Source organism: Eulemur rufifrons, chromosome 1 (genome assembly GCF_041146395.1).
Source record: "Eulemur rufifrons isolate Redbay chromosome 1, OSU_ERuf_1, whole genome shotgun sequence".
Classification (NCBI taxonomy): Eukaryota; Metazoa; Chordata; class Mammalia; order Primates; family Lemuridae; genus Eulemur; species Eulemur rufifrons.
Genome location: NC_090983.1, coordinates 8917376 through 8936997, shown reverse-complemented (window position 1 = coordinate 8936997; position 19622 = coordinate 8917376). Strand labels below are relative to the sequence as shown.

Genomic DNA, 19622 nt, shown 5'->3' with positions numbered 1-19622 from the left:
TATGATAATTCCTATTTTTCAATCACAAAAACATTAACTGCCTTGTTTAAATGGTGCATAAGCCAGCCAACTACACTATTTCTAAGCTTATCTGGAAGTAGAACAGAGACTAATAAAAAGTCTTCAATATACTTCTGGCAAGGTGCTAAAATTTTACCTTATTGGTTCTAAATGAAAACTGTACAACTTTCATAAACAAATACAGTATTTTGTAGAATCGAGTTTTCTAGCATTCTACTGGTAAAGCAAGGAGTATTTCAATAGAAGAGGATACACAGGAGGTGTAAACCTACAACTTACTGAAAACCAATTAAAACACATGTACAAGGGTATACACACACACACACACTCTCTCTCCTCTTTCCCAGGCTCTGTAATGCAGCAAAATTGTATTTATAATTTATGATGTCACTTTGAGAAAAAAACAAAAGTCAATTGTCAAAATATTCTTATCCACAAAGACTTTGTGTAATGAAGTTAGATATAAATGTAAATATACTACTTTTCTCAAAGCTCTTGACCTTATTATGGTATAAGATTGTATGTACTTGTTCCTATAATCTTTAATCCTTTGGATAAAGGTGAAACTGGCAATTAGTATTGTCCTCTTAAAAAATTCTAATTGATTTGTTCTACAATACAGATGTGCCTTAAACACACACACGCACACACACACTCTCCTAACAAAAACCTGATTTATTCAATAAAAGTCCAGGGTTTCACCTTCCAAAAAATTAAAAAAAAAAAAAAAAAAAAAAAGGTTCTTTTGCAAATATTGCTTTTGAAATATGAAATAATTAAGGCTTTTATATGCCTTGTAAGCTTGAATTTTTTAAATATAACAACATTTTATGAGCAAGAGTGAGACCCCATCTCTACTAAAAATAGAAAAATTAGCTGGGCTTGGTGGCCTACGCCTGTGGTCCCAGTTACTTGGGAGGCTGAGGCAGGAGGATCGCTTGAGCCCAGAAGTCTGAGGTTGCTGGGAGCTAGGCTGACACCACGGCACTCCACTCAGGGCAACACAGTGAGACTCTGTCTCGAAAAAACAAGACAAAACAAAACAAAACAAAAAACCCCCACAACATTTTAAAAGACTCAACAGAAGAGAGGAGACAATAGTCTCAGATATTTTACTTACTGAACTCTTATTTACGTAAAAATAGTTAAGGTGCTTTTGGGTGCCTTCTACTTATGATTTATTTTTCTTACCTACTTAAATTTTATAAATTTGAAAGTGTATTTCTGATTAAGACTACCATAAAATGATGCCAATTTTGTAATTCTGCAAGAAAAATGAGCTCATTAATATGTCTGCCTACTTATATAAACAAGTCACCAAAGGTAGATCACAACCAATACAGGAATGGTTTTTATCCTTAATTTTATTAAGTTACTTAAAAAGTAGCAATAGACAACTGGACATGACCCATACTCACTGTCATGTTTTTTCCTTCGATTTCCTGCATAATCTATGTTGTTATGCATGCTAATCTTTTATATGGCATATATAAATATATCAGACCTATTACATAGTCCTACAATGGAAATATGGCTTCCCTCACCATAGTAAGTATTCTAGCAATGCCATAAAGTGTGCCAATTCCTTAAAGATCCCTTCTGTTAATGGTGATATAGCACCTCTTGTATTTTTCTGGAAAGAGCTGGAACCCATTCTACTAAGTGAAGTATCCCAAGAATGGAAAAATAAGCACCACATGTACTCACCATCAAATTGGTTTCACTGATCATCACCTAAAAGCACATTTTGGGAATAACATTAATTGGGTGCCGGGCAGATGTGGGGTGGGGGATGGGTGCATACATACATAATGAGTGCGATGTGCACCATCTAGGGGATGGACACCCTTGAAGCTCTGATTTGGGGGAGGGGCCAAGCGCAATATCCATAACCTAAACTTTTGTACCCCCATAATATGCTGAAATAAAAAGTTTAAAAAAAATAAATAAAAATAAAAAAAAGATTCCTTCTGTTATATAAGAAGTCAAGACAAACATCAATGTCAATATATTTTATAAGGCTACTTGACAATCAGTCAGGAATGGAAGGGATTATAGAGGTCGATCTAAGATCTTTATTCTGTGAATAATTCAAACACATGACTGTTTTTATCTTCTAATTTATATATTCATTTCAAAGTGACATTAAAAGATGATCTAGCAGACACACCTATTTTTAATGTCCAGCAACCCTTTTTCTGAGCACCCTGCTTTATTTATTTTTTAAAAAGTCTCTGGGAGCTATCGCCTACCTCTTCTCCATGTGGTACTGATGAAACTGTCATTCACCGTATACTCCTACTATAGGAGCAGGCCAATCACCACTCTACCTCCACCATCACCCCCTGCCCTCCAACATACTGGTTCAATCAAGCACCACCCCCTGAAATCAGGGATTTCCTTAGAGGCCGATACAGACATGACTGGATGATATCCCTTTTTTTATAATTTGGGTGTGGGGGTGGGGAGTCATAAGTCTCAAGGTGTGGGATTGCCAGGGCCATCTTCATTTGATCTCTTGGATCTAGCCAAGCCTGAAGCTCACCAACCTCTTGGCTTTACCACTCATGTGGGCCAATTTCCTTTTCCATTTAGTTTTGGTTGAATATACATCATAAATATCCCCCAAATTCTGGCTGTGAGTCATTATTGTATTAAAATTTTTAATCCAGATTAGGCGTCAACAAACAGCAGCCTATTGGCCAAATCTGGCTAGCAACTTGTTTTTGTATAGCCCCCAAGCTGTATAAAAAAGCGCTTTATACATTTTTTAGAGAATTCTAACAAACGAAGATGGGACACAGATTACATGTGATCAGCAAAGCCTACAATAGTTACTTATGGCCCTTTACTGAAGGTGTTCACTGAGCTGGACTTTGAGAATGAAAAGAAAGAACAGTATAAGGACTCATTCAAATTTCAAAAGCCAGTTAAAAGTTGAAAAAAAAAAAAAAAACTCTCCAAAACACATTAAACAAAACCTTTTTATGTTTTAAACAGAAAAATAAGACCTGAGCTAAACCATGCCTTAGTAATAAAATTTTCAGTACCAGTTTTTTCTAAAATACTAAGTATCTTCATTTTATTTACAGTTTTTGTTACATTCCTAGAGACAGTAATGAGAGCTCCATTTTAAAAATGGAGTAGGTACACACCAAAACGAAGTATACAAATTATTATCATAAACAAGGGTAGATGTCTAGAAAATTGCTCCAGTTCACTTACATTCATGGGTAGCAGGGGATGACCATCATTGATTTCTAATAAAGGAATCCTCAATTTGTTCATATACTAAAATGAAGTGTCAAGTAATTACAGTAAGTATCCACCAATTTGCATGTGAAATCTGTTTCAAAACACTGTCAGAACCATTCCTTTTACCTTTATGCTTTGCTACATAAAAAGCACCAAAGAAATGACTATTACTGCACATCAGAACTTTAATTTAGAATGCTGTGATACAGCCATTTTGCTCTGGAAAAATTGGGCCCAATAAAGACAATTAATTAACTATGGGTATATTTTCAGCAACTAGCCCTTGATTCCTTCAGCCAATGGGTGTGCACACATATGATACAAGAAACAGAATCATGAGAACCCGGCATAACTTTACTATTTTTGTCTACTTTCAAGTTTATACAGGCATACGTCATTTTATTGTGCTTTCCTATGTTGTGCTTTACAGATACTGTGTTTTATTTAAATTGAAGGTTTGTGGCACCCATGTTCAGAAACTTTTTGTACCATTTTTCCAACAGCATGTGCTCACATCTTTGTGTCTCTGTGTCACATTTGGTAATTCTTGCAATCTTTCAAACTTTTTCATTATTATTATACCTGAGATCAGCAATCTTTGATGTTATCATTTGTTTGGAGATAACACGAATTGTCCCTGTACAAGACAGCAAATTTAATCGATAAACGTTGTGTGTTCTGACTGCTCAACTGGGTGTTCCCCAATCTCTCTCCCTCTCTTCAGGTGTGTCCCTAGTCTGTAAGACCCAACAATATTGAAACTGGGCCAATTAAAACACTACAAGGGCGTTTAAGGGTTTAAGTGAAAGACTTCCATGTTTTCCACTTTAAATCAAAGCTACAAATGATCAAGCTTACTGAGGAAAGCGTGTTAAAAGCCGAGATAGACTGAAAAGTTAGGCCTCTTTTGCCAAACCGCCAAATTGTGAAAGCAAAGGAAATTAAAAGTGCTAATACAGTGAACACATGAATAAGAAAACTAAATAGCCTTATTGCTGATATAGAAAATGTTTGAGTGGTCTGGATTGAAGATCAAACCAGCTACAACATTCCCTTATACCAAAAGCCAAACCCAGAGCAAAGCTCTCACTCTCTTTAACTCTATAAAGGTTGAAAGAGGTGAGGAAGCTGCAGAAGAAAAGTTTGAGGCTAGCAGAGGTTGGGTTCATGAGGTTGAAGGAAAGACGCCATCTCTGTAACATCAAAGTACAAGGTCAATCAGCAAGTGCTGATGTAGCAAGTTGCCCAGAAGATCTAGCAAAGATCTTGATGAAAGTGGCTATACTTAACAACCGATTTTCAATGTAGACAAAACAGCCTTATATTGATATTGGAAGAAGATGCCAACTATGACTTTCATAGCTAGAGAACAGAAGTAAATGCCTGGCTTCCAAGCTTCAAAGGATAGGCTAACTCTCTTCTTCAGGGCTAACGCAGCTGGGACTTTCAGTTGAAGCCAACGCTTATTCACCATTCTGAAAATCCTAGAGCCCTTAAGAATTTTGCCTATGCTCTATAAATGGAACAAAAAGGCCTGGATGACAGCACATCTGTTTACAGCATGATTTTTTTTTTTTTTTTTTTTTTTTTGAGACAGAGTCTCACTTTGTTGCCCAGGCTACAGTGAGTGCCGTGGTGTCAGCCTAGCTCACAGCAACCTCAAACTCCTGGGCTCAAGGGATCCTCTTGCCTCAGCCTCCCGAGTAGCTGGGACTACAGGCATGCGCCACTATGTCCGGCTAATTTTTCTATATATATATTTTTAGTTGTCCATATAATTTTTTTTTCTATTTTTAGTAGAGACGGGGTCTCGCTCTTGCTCAGGCTGGTCTCGAACTCCTGACCTTGAGCGATCCACCCGCCTGGGCCTCCCAGAGTGCTAGGATTACAGGCGTGAGCCACCGCGCCCGGCCCTACAGCATGATTTACTGAATATTTTAAGCCCACTGTTGAGACCTACTGCTCAGAAAAAAAGACTCCCCTTTCAAAACATCTCTGCTCAGGGACAATACACTTGGTCACCCAAGAGCTCTGATGGGAGATGTACATGGAGAGTAATGTTTCTATCCCTGCTAACACAACATCTGTTTTGCAGCCCATGAATCAAAGACTAATTTTGACTTTCACTCTTATGATTTAAGAAATACATTTTGTAAGGCTACAGCTGCCATAGACAGTGATTCCTCAAATGGATCTAGACAAAGTCAACTGAAAACCTTCTGGAAAGGATTCATCATTCTACATGTCATTGAGAACATTGGTGACTCATGGGAGGAGGTCAAAATATCAACGGGTGTGTTGAAGAGGTGGGTTCCTACCCTCATGGATGACTATGACTTTGAGAGGTTCAAGAGGTTCAGCGGAAGAACTACAGATATGGAGGAAACAGAGAACTAGAATTAGAAATGGAGCCTGAAAATGTGACCAAATTGCTGCATTCTCATGATCAAACTTGAATAAAGAGCTGCTTCTTACAGATGAAAAAAGAAAATGGTTTTTTTGGTTTGGGTTTTCTTTTGTTAAAAAGAGACAAAGTCTTGCTTTGTTGCCCAGGCTAGCTGGAGGGCAGTGACTCAATCATAGCTCACTGTAAATGCTGTAATCTCAACCTCCTGGGCTCAAGCAATCCTCCGGCCTCAGCCTCCGAAGTAGCTGAGAGTACAGGTGCATGCTACCATGCCCCATAAATTTTTTTATTTTTTGTAGTGAAAGTGTCTCTCGCTGTGTTGTCCAGAATGAAAATAGTTTTTTTTTTTTTTTTTTTTTTTTTTGTTGAGACAGAGTCTCACTTTGTTGCCCAGGCTAGAGTGAGTGCCGTGGCGTCAGCTTAGCTCACAGCAACCTCAAACTCCTGGGCTTAAGCGATCCTACTGCCTCAGCCTCCCGAGTAGCTGGGACTACAGGCATGCGCCACTATGCCCGGCTAATTTTTTTCTATATAGATTTTTAGGTGTCCATATAATGTCTTTCTATTTTTAGTAGAGACGGGGTCTCGCTCAGGCTGGTCTCGAACTCCTGACCTTGAGCAATCCACCCGCCTCGGCCTCCCAGAGTGCTAGGATTACAGGCATGAGCCACCGCGCCCGGCCTGAAAATAGTTTCTTGAGATGGAAGCTACTCCTGGTGAAGATGCTGCGAACGTCGCTGAAATGACAACAAAGAATTTAGAATAGTACATAAACTTAGTTGATAAAGCAGCAGCAAAGTTTGAGAGGACTCCTAATCTTGAAAGATCTCCTGTGGGCAAAATGCTATCAAACAGTATGACATGCCTCACAGAAATCTTTCCTGAAAGGAAGAGTCAATCAATGCAACAAAATTCATTGTTGCCTTATTTTAAAAAACTGCTATAGCCACCCTAACCTTCAGCAACCACCAACCTGATCAGTCAGCAACCATCAACATTAAGGCAAGACCCTCAACTAGCAAAAGGATTATGACTTGCTTAAGACCCAGATAACTGTTAGCATTTTTCAACAATAAAGTGATTTTTACTTAAGGTGTATACATTGTCTTTTTAGACATAAGCTATTGCACACTTAACAGGCTATAGTATAGTGTAAACACAATTTTTATATGCACTGGGAAATCAAAATACTCATTTGACTTTTTTTTTCTTCTTTTTAAAAAAGAGAAACAGGGTCTCAATATGTTGCCCAAGCTAATCCTGAACTCTCAAACTCAAGCAATCCTCCAGCCTCCTCCGAAAGTGCTGAGATTTCAGGTGTGAGTCACTTGCTATGCCCAGTCTGATCACTTCACTGAGACATGAACCTTATTGCAGTGGTCTGGAACCAAACCACCGATACCTGAGGTATGCCTGTATATCTTTATTAACGTTACTTTGGCATAATAAATTTAAAAAATGGAAAGTGGCCAGCATGGTGGCTCACATCTGTAATCCTAGCACTTTGGGAGGCCAAGACAGGAAGAACAGCTGAGGCCAGGAATTCCGATATCAGCCTGAGGAACACAGTGAGACCCTGTTTTTTAAAAATTGAAAATATTAGCCAGGCATGGTGGTATATGTCTATAATCCTAGCTCCTCAGGAAGCTGAGGAAGGAAGATTACCAGAGCCCAGGATCATGCCACTGCACTCCAACTAAGGTAACAGAGCAAGACCTTGTCTGCAAAAAACAAAGTAATCTATAAGGATATAAAAAAGGACCACAGATTTTTATTTTAAAATCACTCTAATAATAAAATTCAAGTTTCGTAGATGATAGATAATAAGCTAAGTCCGAAATGCAAACTTCTAAACTAAATTTTTATTTCCTAATCAACGCACAGCCATTTCATGCATTGACTTGGTGGTATGAATTAAGAACATTGGAAATATGCAAAGATATGCATCTAAGCACTATTTATGATAAGGAAAAACTGGAAAGGAGCTAAATGCCCAGTAATAAGAAATGGTTAAATAAAGAGTATGATAATAAAAACTGCAGGAACAGTTAGTAGGTGATGAGGATATGAACAAATTGGCACTTTTATATAAGTGGTAAGAATGGGAAATTTCAAGATATATATTAATATTTAAAAGGAACATAACCAGTGACTTAACAAGCAAATAATAATGTAAATTACAAAGCTATATTTAAAATTTACAAGAACAATGTAAATACCCATTAGTAGGGAATGGGTTAAATAAGGGCATATTCATATGCAGCCATTAAAAATGATATAATTTACAGTTTTCTGAGAGGAAGAAGTCTGTTATTAAGTGTTTAGGCAGACAGAGCACTTTACTTTCTTCACATCTAAAACATGGATACAGTCTCATTCTGTCATTGTGACGATGAAATTTGATGTATGTCAAATGTCTACTTTAGAGCCTGGTACATAACAGGCACTCAAAAAGCAATGCCTCTTGTCATGTATAGTGAGATCCTACTTTTGAAAAAGTATGTGCACATGCAAAGAAATGTGTCTGCCCTCTGGGTATAGACAGAAGACTGAATACACATGCATTCACTTCTGTCCCCTCATGAAATGCCACTAAAATAGCAGTAACAGAATCTGAGATATAAATCCATAGAGATGGAAAAAATGGAAGACAGTACAACGACAACACAATTTTAGAAGATGGAAAGCAGAGATACCAGGGCTAAATGCACTGGAAGCTCCAGAAAGCTCAGAGAACAAATCTGAGACAAGTACCAATTAGACTGACACTACAAAAACCCAAAAAGGCTCAGGAACTGATGGTACAGTTACCTTTGGGATAACGTTGGGGTTAGAACTGAGGATTGGTTGATAGGCTGTTTATGAAGCAGTCAGATTCCCAGATCTCTTCCCCCTCTTGCACAGCTGGGCAACTATTCCTCTCCTGACCCAGCAAAAGGACCTTTCTTCTTTAGAAAGTACAAAATATAGAAATTTTCCAATTAAAGTACATAGTATAAATAGGTGCACTACACCAAAAATGAGAGGGAGATCAAATACAAATAGATGTATTGGATGACACATACACTGCCTCCTTCCCAGGCCTATTCTCCCGCTCAACCCCCAGAACTCTGGCATTGAGGCCTTTGCTTCAAGGCAAGAGTTTAAAAGAATATTCCCTGTGGAATTCTACCAGCTGAAGAAAAAAGTTCTAAAAATAATGATAAAAGAAGTTTAGCAAAGAAACAGCCCGACCAGATAACTAGACAGTGAATCTCAGTCTAATGTCACTTATATACTTAAAGCTTACAAATTAGATTTTTGGTCTCCTCTTACACTTGACTATGCGGAGACAACCAGAATTACCAGATATGAGGAATGTTCTTAATATCAAAGACAAAGCTAATAATCAGCTACAGAAAAGAGCAAAGTGATTGATAGAAGGATTGTGTTTTTAAATAACTCTTTCCTAAGTCTTTGGCTTTGCACAGAAGTGCTGACAAATATAAAGGAAAAAATTTTGGCAGGATATACGCCAAAAAAAGAGGTAGCCCTTGGTGAATGAAATTAAAGGTGATTTTGTATTTTTCTTCTTTGCACTTTTTTGAATTTTCTCAATATTTTTAACAAACATCTCAGAATGTCAAAACTATTACAAAATACAGAGGCAAGAATATAAAGAGCAATTTTCACTAACATATCTAAATTCAATAAAATGTAACTTGGCTAATTCTTATTGTGATCTGGTATATAAGAGCACATAACATGGTCATTTAAAATTCACAATGTAACACAAAGCAAAACTTTCCTAACAAAGAGGCCAACAATATTTTTTTTCCATTAAATGTTCTTTGTTTTTTTTCTACCTTGGCAACTCATTTTTTTAACTTATTGAAATTTTTTAAAAGCCTTAAAAATACTAGGATTCTTTGTTGGTAATTTTTCTAATAATGGAACTATTAAACTTTTAAATTGCTAAATTATTTTGACAACTGCCTTAGAATACAGAAAACTCTTAACACTCAAGCCTTTTCCTTTTAAACTCCCTGCCCAACACCTCACAGGGCTCAAAGATAATCCACTTTTTTCAGCTCAATAGGGATAATCCTACAAGATGCAAGCAAGTGAAACCAAAAGTCTAATGTAAATTCTCTTCTCCTGCTCAACTCACTCTGATTTCCTCCCTCTACTCTAGAGATGCAAAGCATTATGTCTTCCTAATTTTAAGCAGAATTGTCTTCTTTGAATTCAGCATCTGTCTGATTCTTGTCTAGTTCGGATAATGGACACAGGCTGCATGCAAGTCACCAGGAGAGTATGAAACTCCAAGATGAAAAGAAACTGCTACTACTGCTATGTTATTAATAATATACACACGATGTCCACTTTAAATAATGGAGAGTACAGTGGATCTACAAATAGAAACATCAGCCTGGAAATACAGTATCTCTAAGTTTTTCTATAAATAAGTTGTATAATTACTTTGATTTTGATTACCAACTATTTCTTATAATTCTATGCCATCATCCTCTACTGCTCACTTTGAAATTATTGCAAATTTTCAAAAAATTAGCTCACTTTAAAAAGAAGGTAGATTAGCAAAATATATTTTGAAGCTGAACTAATTATAAAATCATTAAAACTATTATATTAAAATATTAGACAGAAATTTTTAAAATCACCTATATCATTATATTACCCTACTGGTTTTACATTTATGCCTATTTAAATTTACAAGAATGTCTACTTGCTTAGGTTAAATAACACAAAGACAGCTACAATATAATTTCCTAATACACATTAAAAATTGTCACATAACACTATTTTTTCTGGGGTACTCTTGAGACCTCTACCAAGTGATACAGGTGACCTTTGTCCCAGAGCTATTCTGATCAGTTGCAACTGGCAAGCAACAAAGCTTCAGGAAGCCTGGCACTGAAGTAGCTGTTTGACTAGCTTTCCTGCCACCCCCCAGTTTCTCACCAGAAACTTGTTCATCAGCCCCTATGTAACAGTTTGAAGCAGTACACTGGAAAAGATCTTCCTGCTTAAATGTCTTCCTGCTAAAGGTATTATATCATTTCCCAAAGTGTATTCCATAGACCACTGCTGTCTTCGAAGGTAGTAACAGTTGGTCAAATAGGTCTGCAAGGTACTGGATTAAGGAGAAGTTACTTTAAGACTTCCCGCAGATTTCAATATGCTAATACACATCTTGAATCTCCCTGAGTAGTATTTGAACATGGGGAATGAGCCTTTACCAGAGGAAACATATCACATTTGAATTAACAGGTTCACTGATTCTTAAAAGGTGGAAGACAAAAAAGGATATCAGGAAAAAAAAGTATCCAATTTGAAACATTTTCTATCTCACAAAGTAGCATGCTCCATTTTAGATAATTTATAAACTTTTTCCACCAGACTTACACTAATCAGAAACCCACCCATCAATTTCTACCCACTGAATCTAATTCTGCCCTTTGGATTAATGCCAAAAACCAAAAACCCTGATGTATACAAAAGCCTTTCAAATACATGACCACAACTCTTAGTACATCATTATATGCTGGTGCATTATATAGCACTTTAATTTTTCAAAGTTGTTTTCACATCAATTCATTCATTTATGCTTCACAAAAATGAGTATTAATATTTTGCAAATAAGATCAAGAATTAGGCTAGTATCCTAACTATAGCTGAATTTGCCCAACCTCACAGAACTATCAGACAGTAACAGAACTTTAAATCTGAGTCTTCCAAATCCTAAACTGACCCATGCCCAGGATTTATTTACTGACCCCTTCATTCTGTAAATGCTGCTTTTATATATTAATGTTTTCTGCCTTAAGTTACTCAACTTTAGTTGTGCACCCTAAATTGTGTGATGCATGCTATGTATCAAACACTATGCTAGGTCTTCTCACATAATTCATTTATTCCTCAAATAACTATTATGCCCATTTTACAAGGAAAAAGTTACAAACTTTCTCACAATCACCAGCTAATAAAACGGCAGAACAAGGGTTCAAAATCCAGGATTTTGGGCTCTGTATTAAAGACTCTATCCTCAAAATACACTACTTGAAACTCCAAGAGATTATCATAAAATACCTCATTTTGCCCCTATATCCTTAAGTAAAATTACCTGCCAATTTTATTGCTTCTTACTGAAGTGACACATTTAATCATGTCTAAAATGCACCGTGTCCTGTTTAGCTTCAAGAAGCATTCCCAGATTTAGCTCACTCAATCTGCTCGCTCCTATGCATTCTGTTCAAGGGACCAATTTCTAAGATCACATGGCCTAGGTCTGACTCTTGGCTCTATCTATCATTTCTTAGTTCTATGATCTTAGGTGACTTGATCAATAACCCTGAGTTTCTGTACCTAGCAATAATAATGCTTGCCACACAGGGCTGATGGGGAACAAATAAGATGATCCATGTAAAGCATTTACAACTGCCAGGTACTTATAAGCACAGTAAATATTTGCTATTATTTTGTTCTGAAATGTTTTTCACTTATACAACGAAAACAAATATATAGTGAATGGTATGATATAAATCCTTGGGTTCATAAAGTATGCATCCTTAAAGATGAATCAATATCGGCAAAGAAGGATCTAATAAAATTTCGTTTTCTCTGGGGTCTTAGTATCTCCAAAGGACTCAATTATGTTACAACATACAACACAGGAACATGGGTAAAAAATAAGCACATAGTGAAAAAAGCAAAATCTTCAAAGTCGCACATACCCCTATCTCCAAATCCTAACTCTGCCACTTATGAAATATGTTACTCAGAGAAATTATTTCTCTTCCCTGGAATAAGTTTCCTTAATAACTATCCTAAAGCACCATTATTTTGAAAAGTAAATGTGAGTACATATGCAAAATACCCAGTACTTTTTTATAATAAACAAATGCTCGTTCCCTTCTCTTCTTTCAACAGCTTAGGCTACAAGTGGAGATCAGAACTAGAACAGTGGCAGTGAGAATGGAAAAGCAATTTTATAGTGACAATAGAACACAGACTTTGTCAAAGTGAAGACAATTGTGAAATGGGCTTTAAAATACTAAATGTTTGTGACCATGTGTAGAATGGTTTGAAAAGAATTATCTGGACTGGTTTTATCATGGCACAGTAATATAGCCAGAACTTTTCAGTGTTTCCGGATTGAGCGCCCCCTCACAACCAAGGAAAGCCCCTCTGCTTAGCCACGGGTAGGGTTGGGTTTTCGTTAAATAAATAAATCATGTTAATAGACCCTATAAGAAAAGGAAGCTGATCTGAGAAGAATAGAGGCCATGACACTCAAGTACAATCTGCTATCACCTGGTCCTAGAACCCTCCTAGAAATAAGACCTGAACAAAACTGAGTTCCTCAAGTGAGGTAAACGGAACGCAGAAAGGGAAGAGTGAATCCCACGGAACTTTCCGTAAACTCAACCTGGCCCACTGGATGTGAAGATTACATGGCTACAATTATAATGGCAGGACACACAAAGAAACAAAGATGCACACATGCTTCTACTTCACTTAACCGCAGATGGGAGAGGTATAAGAGCCGAAATAACTCCATTGCCAATAAAACTTTGGGAGGGTAAAAAGACAGTTGGCTGTCCTTTCTTAACCTGGCCTTTTATTTCCTTTGACTTCAAGATACCAATCTAACTAATCTTAATCCAGTATCTGTGCCTTTAAATTTAAAAGATTTTATACAGATGTAGTGCATATATTTAGATACCTAAAAGAAAAAAGTTTTACAATCTAAAAGCAAAAGATGTTACCTTCACAATAACCTTATAATGCAGGCTAGACTTAAGATTTTATATAGTGCCTACTAGTACTCTTGTCAAAGTTTAGATAATATTGAATCAACCAAAAGCAGTTATAGATTGTAAGGTTAAACTAAACTAACAGATCTGATTCAATATTAGGTTAGGCTGATTCAATATTAGCTAAACCTTCACAAGAATACTAGTAGACACTATATAAAATCTTCCCAATAACCAAGAAAAAGGTTCTAACTCTATCAAAATGTAGATTTGAAATCAATCTTCTATGAGGACTCAAAAGGGGAAAAGACGGTCAAAAACAAGCTTTCTGATTAAATATTATAAAAATTAAATGCTTAAAAATATTGTAAATCTACTTGTCCTTTATACATTTCCCAAAAAGGAAAGAAAAGAAAAGAGAAACACTTTAGCTTTACAGCAATCACATAATTCAAGAGTGTCATCACCAGTTCTAATGATATAATAGCTGGCTTCCTGAAGAAGTTTTTCTGGGAAAAAGAGAGGGGGAAAGTGCCTGGAGATCTCCAAGGCTGGCTCATGAAGGAATATACATAACATTGTTTCCTCCAACTAGTTTCTGTTTCTTTGGTTGAATGTATTATTATCAAACATTAGTTCTTCCTATTCCACGGCAAACTTCAAGAAGACTTTCCCATTCAAGAATTCCCATCAAGAATTCTTTCCCATTCACCTGGGACCCAGACTACTGTATAAAACATAAAGGTATTCCTCTTTAGACTGAGCTCCTTAAAGGCCATGAAATATAAAATATGAATAAGGTTTAATTTACATCAGGGTACATTTTGTTTTTCTATAAATCAAGAACACATAATACATAATATCAAAGAGAATATTTCATCTCTGATCATGGCAACTCAAAACTAAAAATCTCATACCTAAATGATAATTTTGTATCTGGTGTAGAAGAAAATCCAACTTTATGTCCCATCCCAATATTAGGAAATAACTGAAGTAGCAGATGCCGCACAGACCAAGAAAGATACACTAAACTGTGATGGTTTAGTAATAAGAGGAAGGCAGCATTCTTTATCTGTCTCCATAAAACTAAACATACTATTAGTTATTACATACTATTAGGTACATAATTACAGGGACAGCAGTACCTCTAAGACTTGTCTCAGACTGAAAAAACAAAACAAAAACAAGAAACACACACACACACACACACACACACACACAAAAGAAACCAAAAAAACCTACCTTGAAAGCATAATCACTTTTGACAAGCCATGATAAATTTTCTTTAAAGAAAAAGATCTTTCTATAACTTACTTGCTAATTTGGCCTGTAATCCAGAAGGTCCAGGTTTTGATGTCTCTGACTTAGAAGACCCTGGAAGAGACAGTTTTGTTTTAGGAAGGCTAACTTTAGGGCTGAAACGAGCAGCCCAATCAAATTTTGAAGAGCCACCAGTTTTACTCTGTTCCTTTTCCCTGCTACTTCTTCTGGGACTGGGACTCGACGCTGAACGGGAACGCCTGGCCTTGTTCTGGTCTTTTCCTTGTTTCACCCTGGCACCTGCAGGTACAGTAGAGGAGGCCGAGGCTACAGCAGATGAGGAGGAGGAAGTAGAGGCAGCAGAAGAAGAATCAGTGATGGTGCTACACCCAGCTTTGGCTGAGGCGGCCGATTTTGAAGCCAGCTTGGTGGGTTTTGCAGATCTCTCTTCGGCACCAGCTGATTCAGACCCAGAACCACTCTTTACACAGGAACTCTCTGTCCTCTTTCTTTTTTGACTCCGTGAACTACCGGTGGCCCCACTCCTCCTGGTATGAGCTTTGCTTGTTGATGGTGATTGTGTAGATTTCAGTTGTTGCTCCTGGTCTAAATGTCTCTTCTTTGACTTACTATGTGGCTTACTCGTTTCTGAGGGAGATTCAGTACGCTGAAGTGCTTTTGGTTTTTTTGCAGAGCTAGGAGAATTGGTCCTGTTGTAGTCTGGACTAGCACTGCGCTTCACTCCTCGAGAATTGTCTTTCTTAGGCACCTGCCCCGTTTTTTGTCTTTCTGAAGTATTGGCTCTGTCTGGATCCTCTGGTTGTGGAACTATGACAGCAGATGATGAACTGCAGCTTCTAAGAGGTTAGATAAGAAAAGAGTTAATAGCCTGTCACCATTAAACCTGTCATGTATAATATTTATTTTACTAACTTCTTAAATCCCTGGAAACAAGTGCTTTAAAAAATGCACAAAAATTTTCCTAATAAGTCCAGTATTAAATAAATACAGGTTTTCAAATGGTTCAAATTTGGGGGGGGGAAGCGGGTGTGACTTTGGAATAGTAAAATATTTGATGAGAAGATAAGGGTTTCTTTACCCAAAGATTACTGACACTAACACTCCTAATCACAAAACAAGACTTTAGATTAAAAGAAAAAGAAAGCATTATGGTTCAGAACCAGTGGAAATTAGAATGTTGATGCTTTATTCACAAGTACAACTGCTTTGTCAAGGCTTAGAAGAAATAAGCATTAACATACGTGCTTTCAAACTTAAGGTTAGACATTTTTATACTGTAGTACTAGCAAATATTCAGTTAACATTTCTCTCCAAAGACTCCTACAAATTAGATCTTAGGAATCATTGACTTGAACTTTGGCTCTGAAAATAAAAATTAAAGGAAATGGCAAGACCACATTTTAGATGCCTATAAAGGTTTCTTAAGCAAAATAGGAACCTCGCAACTCTCTAAACAAGGAAAAAATTTCTTGTAATAATAATCTCTGCAAAGGTGATAAACTTTTAAACCTAAATTTACCCTCAGAAAAGAATGAAAACACGTATCACAACATTTTGGAATAAAATGATTAAATTTTAACACTATGCAATGATTTCAATGCATATAATTCTGCCTTGAAAATGTATAAGCAATGTGAAGATTTACCTTTTAGAAAGGTGTCCCCTTGACAGTTCAGAAGTAGTATTAGACTGCACTTTGGGTGCCTTAGAATTAGATTTTCTACTCTCAGGAGGGCTATATCCCTTATGTTTTGCCTGCCCTAAATGTGACCTGTCAGCAGAAAATCAAAACAGAAATCTATCAGGAAACTGGGATGCAAACACAAGATTGAAAGTGAAATATTTTCACACTTTAAAACAAAAAAAAAAAAGCCTCCCAATTCTTCTTTATTGACCCTACCCTTTTTCCAAATATTCATAAAATTCAATTATCATTCTATCAAATAATCTGGAAAAAGAAATTTGCCTCTCAGAACCAACCCCCTCAATAACTCAAGACTTAATGTTTCTTATTACCAGTTGTCATAATTGTATAGCATCATTATGGTTGCTTAAGCAACAGTAAATTTTTCAGCAATTTTACTACATTGAAATATGCTACATTTTTATAAAAGGCAAATCCAGACTTAAGACCGAAACACTATTTTTTTAATAGACCATGTGACTACAATGGCTTTAAAAATGTATAGAAAAGGCAATTTGTGAGTCCCACATACTGATTTTCAATTTGCATATTAAAATTCAGGTAAGCACAGCAAATGCAGAGGCAGATGAACCAATTCTCAAAACTGATTTTACACAGAAAATCATCAGAAGCACTAAACAGTAAATAAACTTACATGAAATCAATATATTAATAGTGATATTTGCTGCTAAGAATTTAAAGTACTAGTCAATACAAAGTACACAATAAAAAGAGGGACACAGAATTTATCACAAAATGTTCCAAACACATTCAAAAGATTCCACCATTGATATGGTTGCATCATATTTACAATAAAACAAATCCTTATACCAGCACTGCTCTAAAAGCAAGTTTGAGGAACATGAAGAAACTGTCTTTTCAGTTGTTAGATTTTTTAACCTTTACGTAAGCAATAAAAAGCATGCATTAACATATATCCAGAAAAACTGATGTTATACACAGGTGAGATATTAATGTAATAAATGCTATTTATGTAATTCATAGCTGACATCCATCCTCCACATAAAAGAGGGTAAACAAATGAGAACTTTAAAGTTGCATTAGTATCAAAGATGTTTACTTGTTTAAAAAAAACTTTCAAAGGCTATATTTAATTCTAAACACTATCTCAAAAGAACTTAGAAATGAGTCATTGAAAACCTTATGCAATGATAATTCTAACTGAATCTGTAAGGATGCCATGAATTCCTTAAGATATCATACAACTATATATCTTCCAAAGAGGACCTATGGCTCTCTTTTCAGCATCTTTCTTTCTTCCTCCATTTTTCCAAGAAATTCAATAATAAGGCTGGGCATGGCGGCTCACACCTGTAATCCTAGCATTCTGGAAGGCATAACCAGGAGGACTGCTTGAGGCCAGGAGTTTTGAGACCAGCCTGAGCAAGACTGAGACCCCCATCTCTACTAAAAATAGAAAAAATTAGCCGGGCATGATGGTGCACACCTGTAGTCCCAGCTACTCATGAGGCTGAGGCAGGAGGATTGCTTGAGCCCAGAAGTTTGAGGTTGCTGTGAGGTAGACTGACACCACAGCACTGTAGCCTGGGCAAAAGAGTGAGACTCTATCTCAAAAAACTTAAATTAAATTAAATTGAAAGAAAAAAAAAAAAAGAAAAAGAAAAATTAGCTGAGGTGTGGCAGGTAGCACCTGTAGTCTCAGCTACTCAGGCGCCTGAAGCAGGAGGATCACTTGAGCCCAGAAGTTCAAGACTGCAGTGGGCTATGATCATGCCATTGCACCCCAGCCTAGGCAACAGATGGAGACCTTGTCTCAAAAAAAAAAAAAAAACAAAAACAAAAAAAACAAAAACACAGGGTTTTTAAAAATCATGTTGAAAGAAAACTATAATCATTCAAAGACAAACAACTTTGTGAAAAATAATGTTCACAACAATTAAATATTCAAATGTCAACCTTAAGAAAATATGCTATTACATATCCCTGTAAGTCTCAAAAAAAATTAAAACGATTCATTCTCTTTGTCATCAGAAATGGATCCATATCATGCTAATGTTGGTCCCATTATACAGGCAGCAGTCCTCTTTTTAACCCAAATAAATTGTTCTTTGGTCCTAAAACACAGCTAACTTTAAATCTACCTAAATCTGCTCCAGTATTTCTCATGCCCTTACTAACACCTTCTATGAACTTAGGAATTCAGCAGGTAAGCTCAATCTCAGACCACAAAAATGTAAACAGTATACAGTCACTTTAGAAAAAACTAAAACTGGCTCACAGCTGTAATCCTAGCACTTTGGGAGGATCACTTGAGGCCAGGGGTGGGAGGATCACTTGAGGCCAGGAGTCCCACACCAGCCTAAGCAAGAGGGAGATCTATCTCTACTAAAAACAGAAAGGGCATAGTGGCACAAGATCCAGCTACTGGGGAGGCTGAGGCAAGAGGATTGCTTGAGCCCAGGAGTTTGATGCTCAGTGATCTATGATGACACCACCACACTTTAGCCTGGGAGACAGAGAAAGAAGATGCTGTCTCTCAAAAAGCAAAAAAGCAAACAAAAAATCCCACAACCACCACCACCAAGGCTCACAAAACTAGTTTAAATTCAACAATGCCCACACAGATCTTTCCTAAAAGTATTTTACAGTGCGACTGATACTCTCACGGAGGACTGGTTAAAATATATTTTTAAAAAATATGATAAAATATTGATCAGCTGGGCACGGTAGCATGGACCTGTAATCCCAACTGCTGGAGAGGCTGACGCAGGAAGATAGCTCAAGTCCAGGAGTTCAAGAGTTCAAGACCAGCATAGACAACATAGTAAGATCCTGACTCAAAAAAAAAAAAAAAAAACAAAAAAAAACAAAAAACAAACCATGAATGTCCTTTGCCTATTTGCTTAGCACAGGGCACTTAACACATTTTCTGTAAAGAATAGTAAATATTTTCAGCTTCGTGGGCAATGTCGTGTGTCACAAAAGCAGGTATAGATAATATGCAAACAAATGAGCATGGCTATGCTCCAATCAAAATTTATTTTCAAAAACAAGCCATGAACCAGATTCAGCCCATGGGCTACAGTTTTCCAACCCTGGCTTAGCACAAGAAATAGACAACCAGATGGTACCATGAAGTGACAATATGGGGCCTTCCCATAGTGGAGCTCTATTTTATAAAGTCCATTTATAAATTATTAATGCTCAAAAATACTCTAAGTAAATCTCCATAAAA

General features: G+C 36.7%; 1 protein-coding gene across 27 annotated transcripts in view; it reads right to left on the bottom strand.

Annotated features, from left to right (window-relative positions):
* Positions 1 to 19622, bottom strand: part of TRIP12 (thyroid hormone receptor interactor 12) — a 152754-nt gene that overhangs the window by 79776 nt on the left and 53356 nt on the right. For 17 of the 27 annotated variants that reach the window (XM_069472832.1, XM_069472186.1, XM_069473068.1 and 14 more), the window contains 2 exons: positions 16367 to 16492; positions 14755 to 15557 (listed from right to left, as the gene is read on the bottom strand). The exons of 1 other annotated variant lie outside the window; for it this stretch is intronic. In XM_069472832.1, coding sequence (XP_069328933.1) covers positions 14755 to 15557; positions 16367 to 16492 — 929 coding nt within the window. The remainder of the gene's footprint in view (positions 1 to 14754; positions 15558 to 16366; positions 16493 to 19622) is intronic. 9 more of the 27 variants (XM_069473793.1, XM_069473957.1, XM_069474084.1 and 6 more) reach the window with 2 other exon arrangements.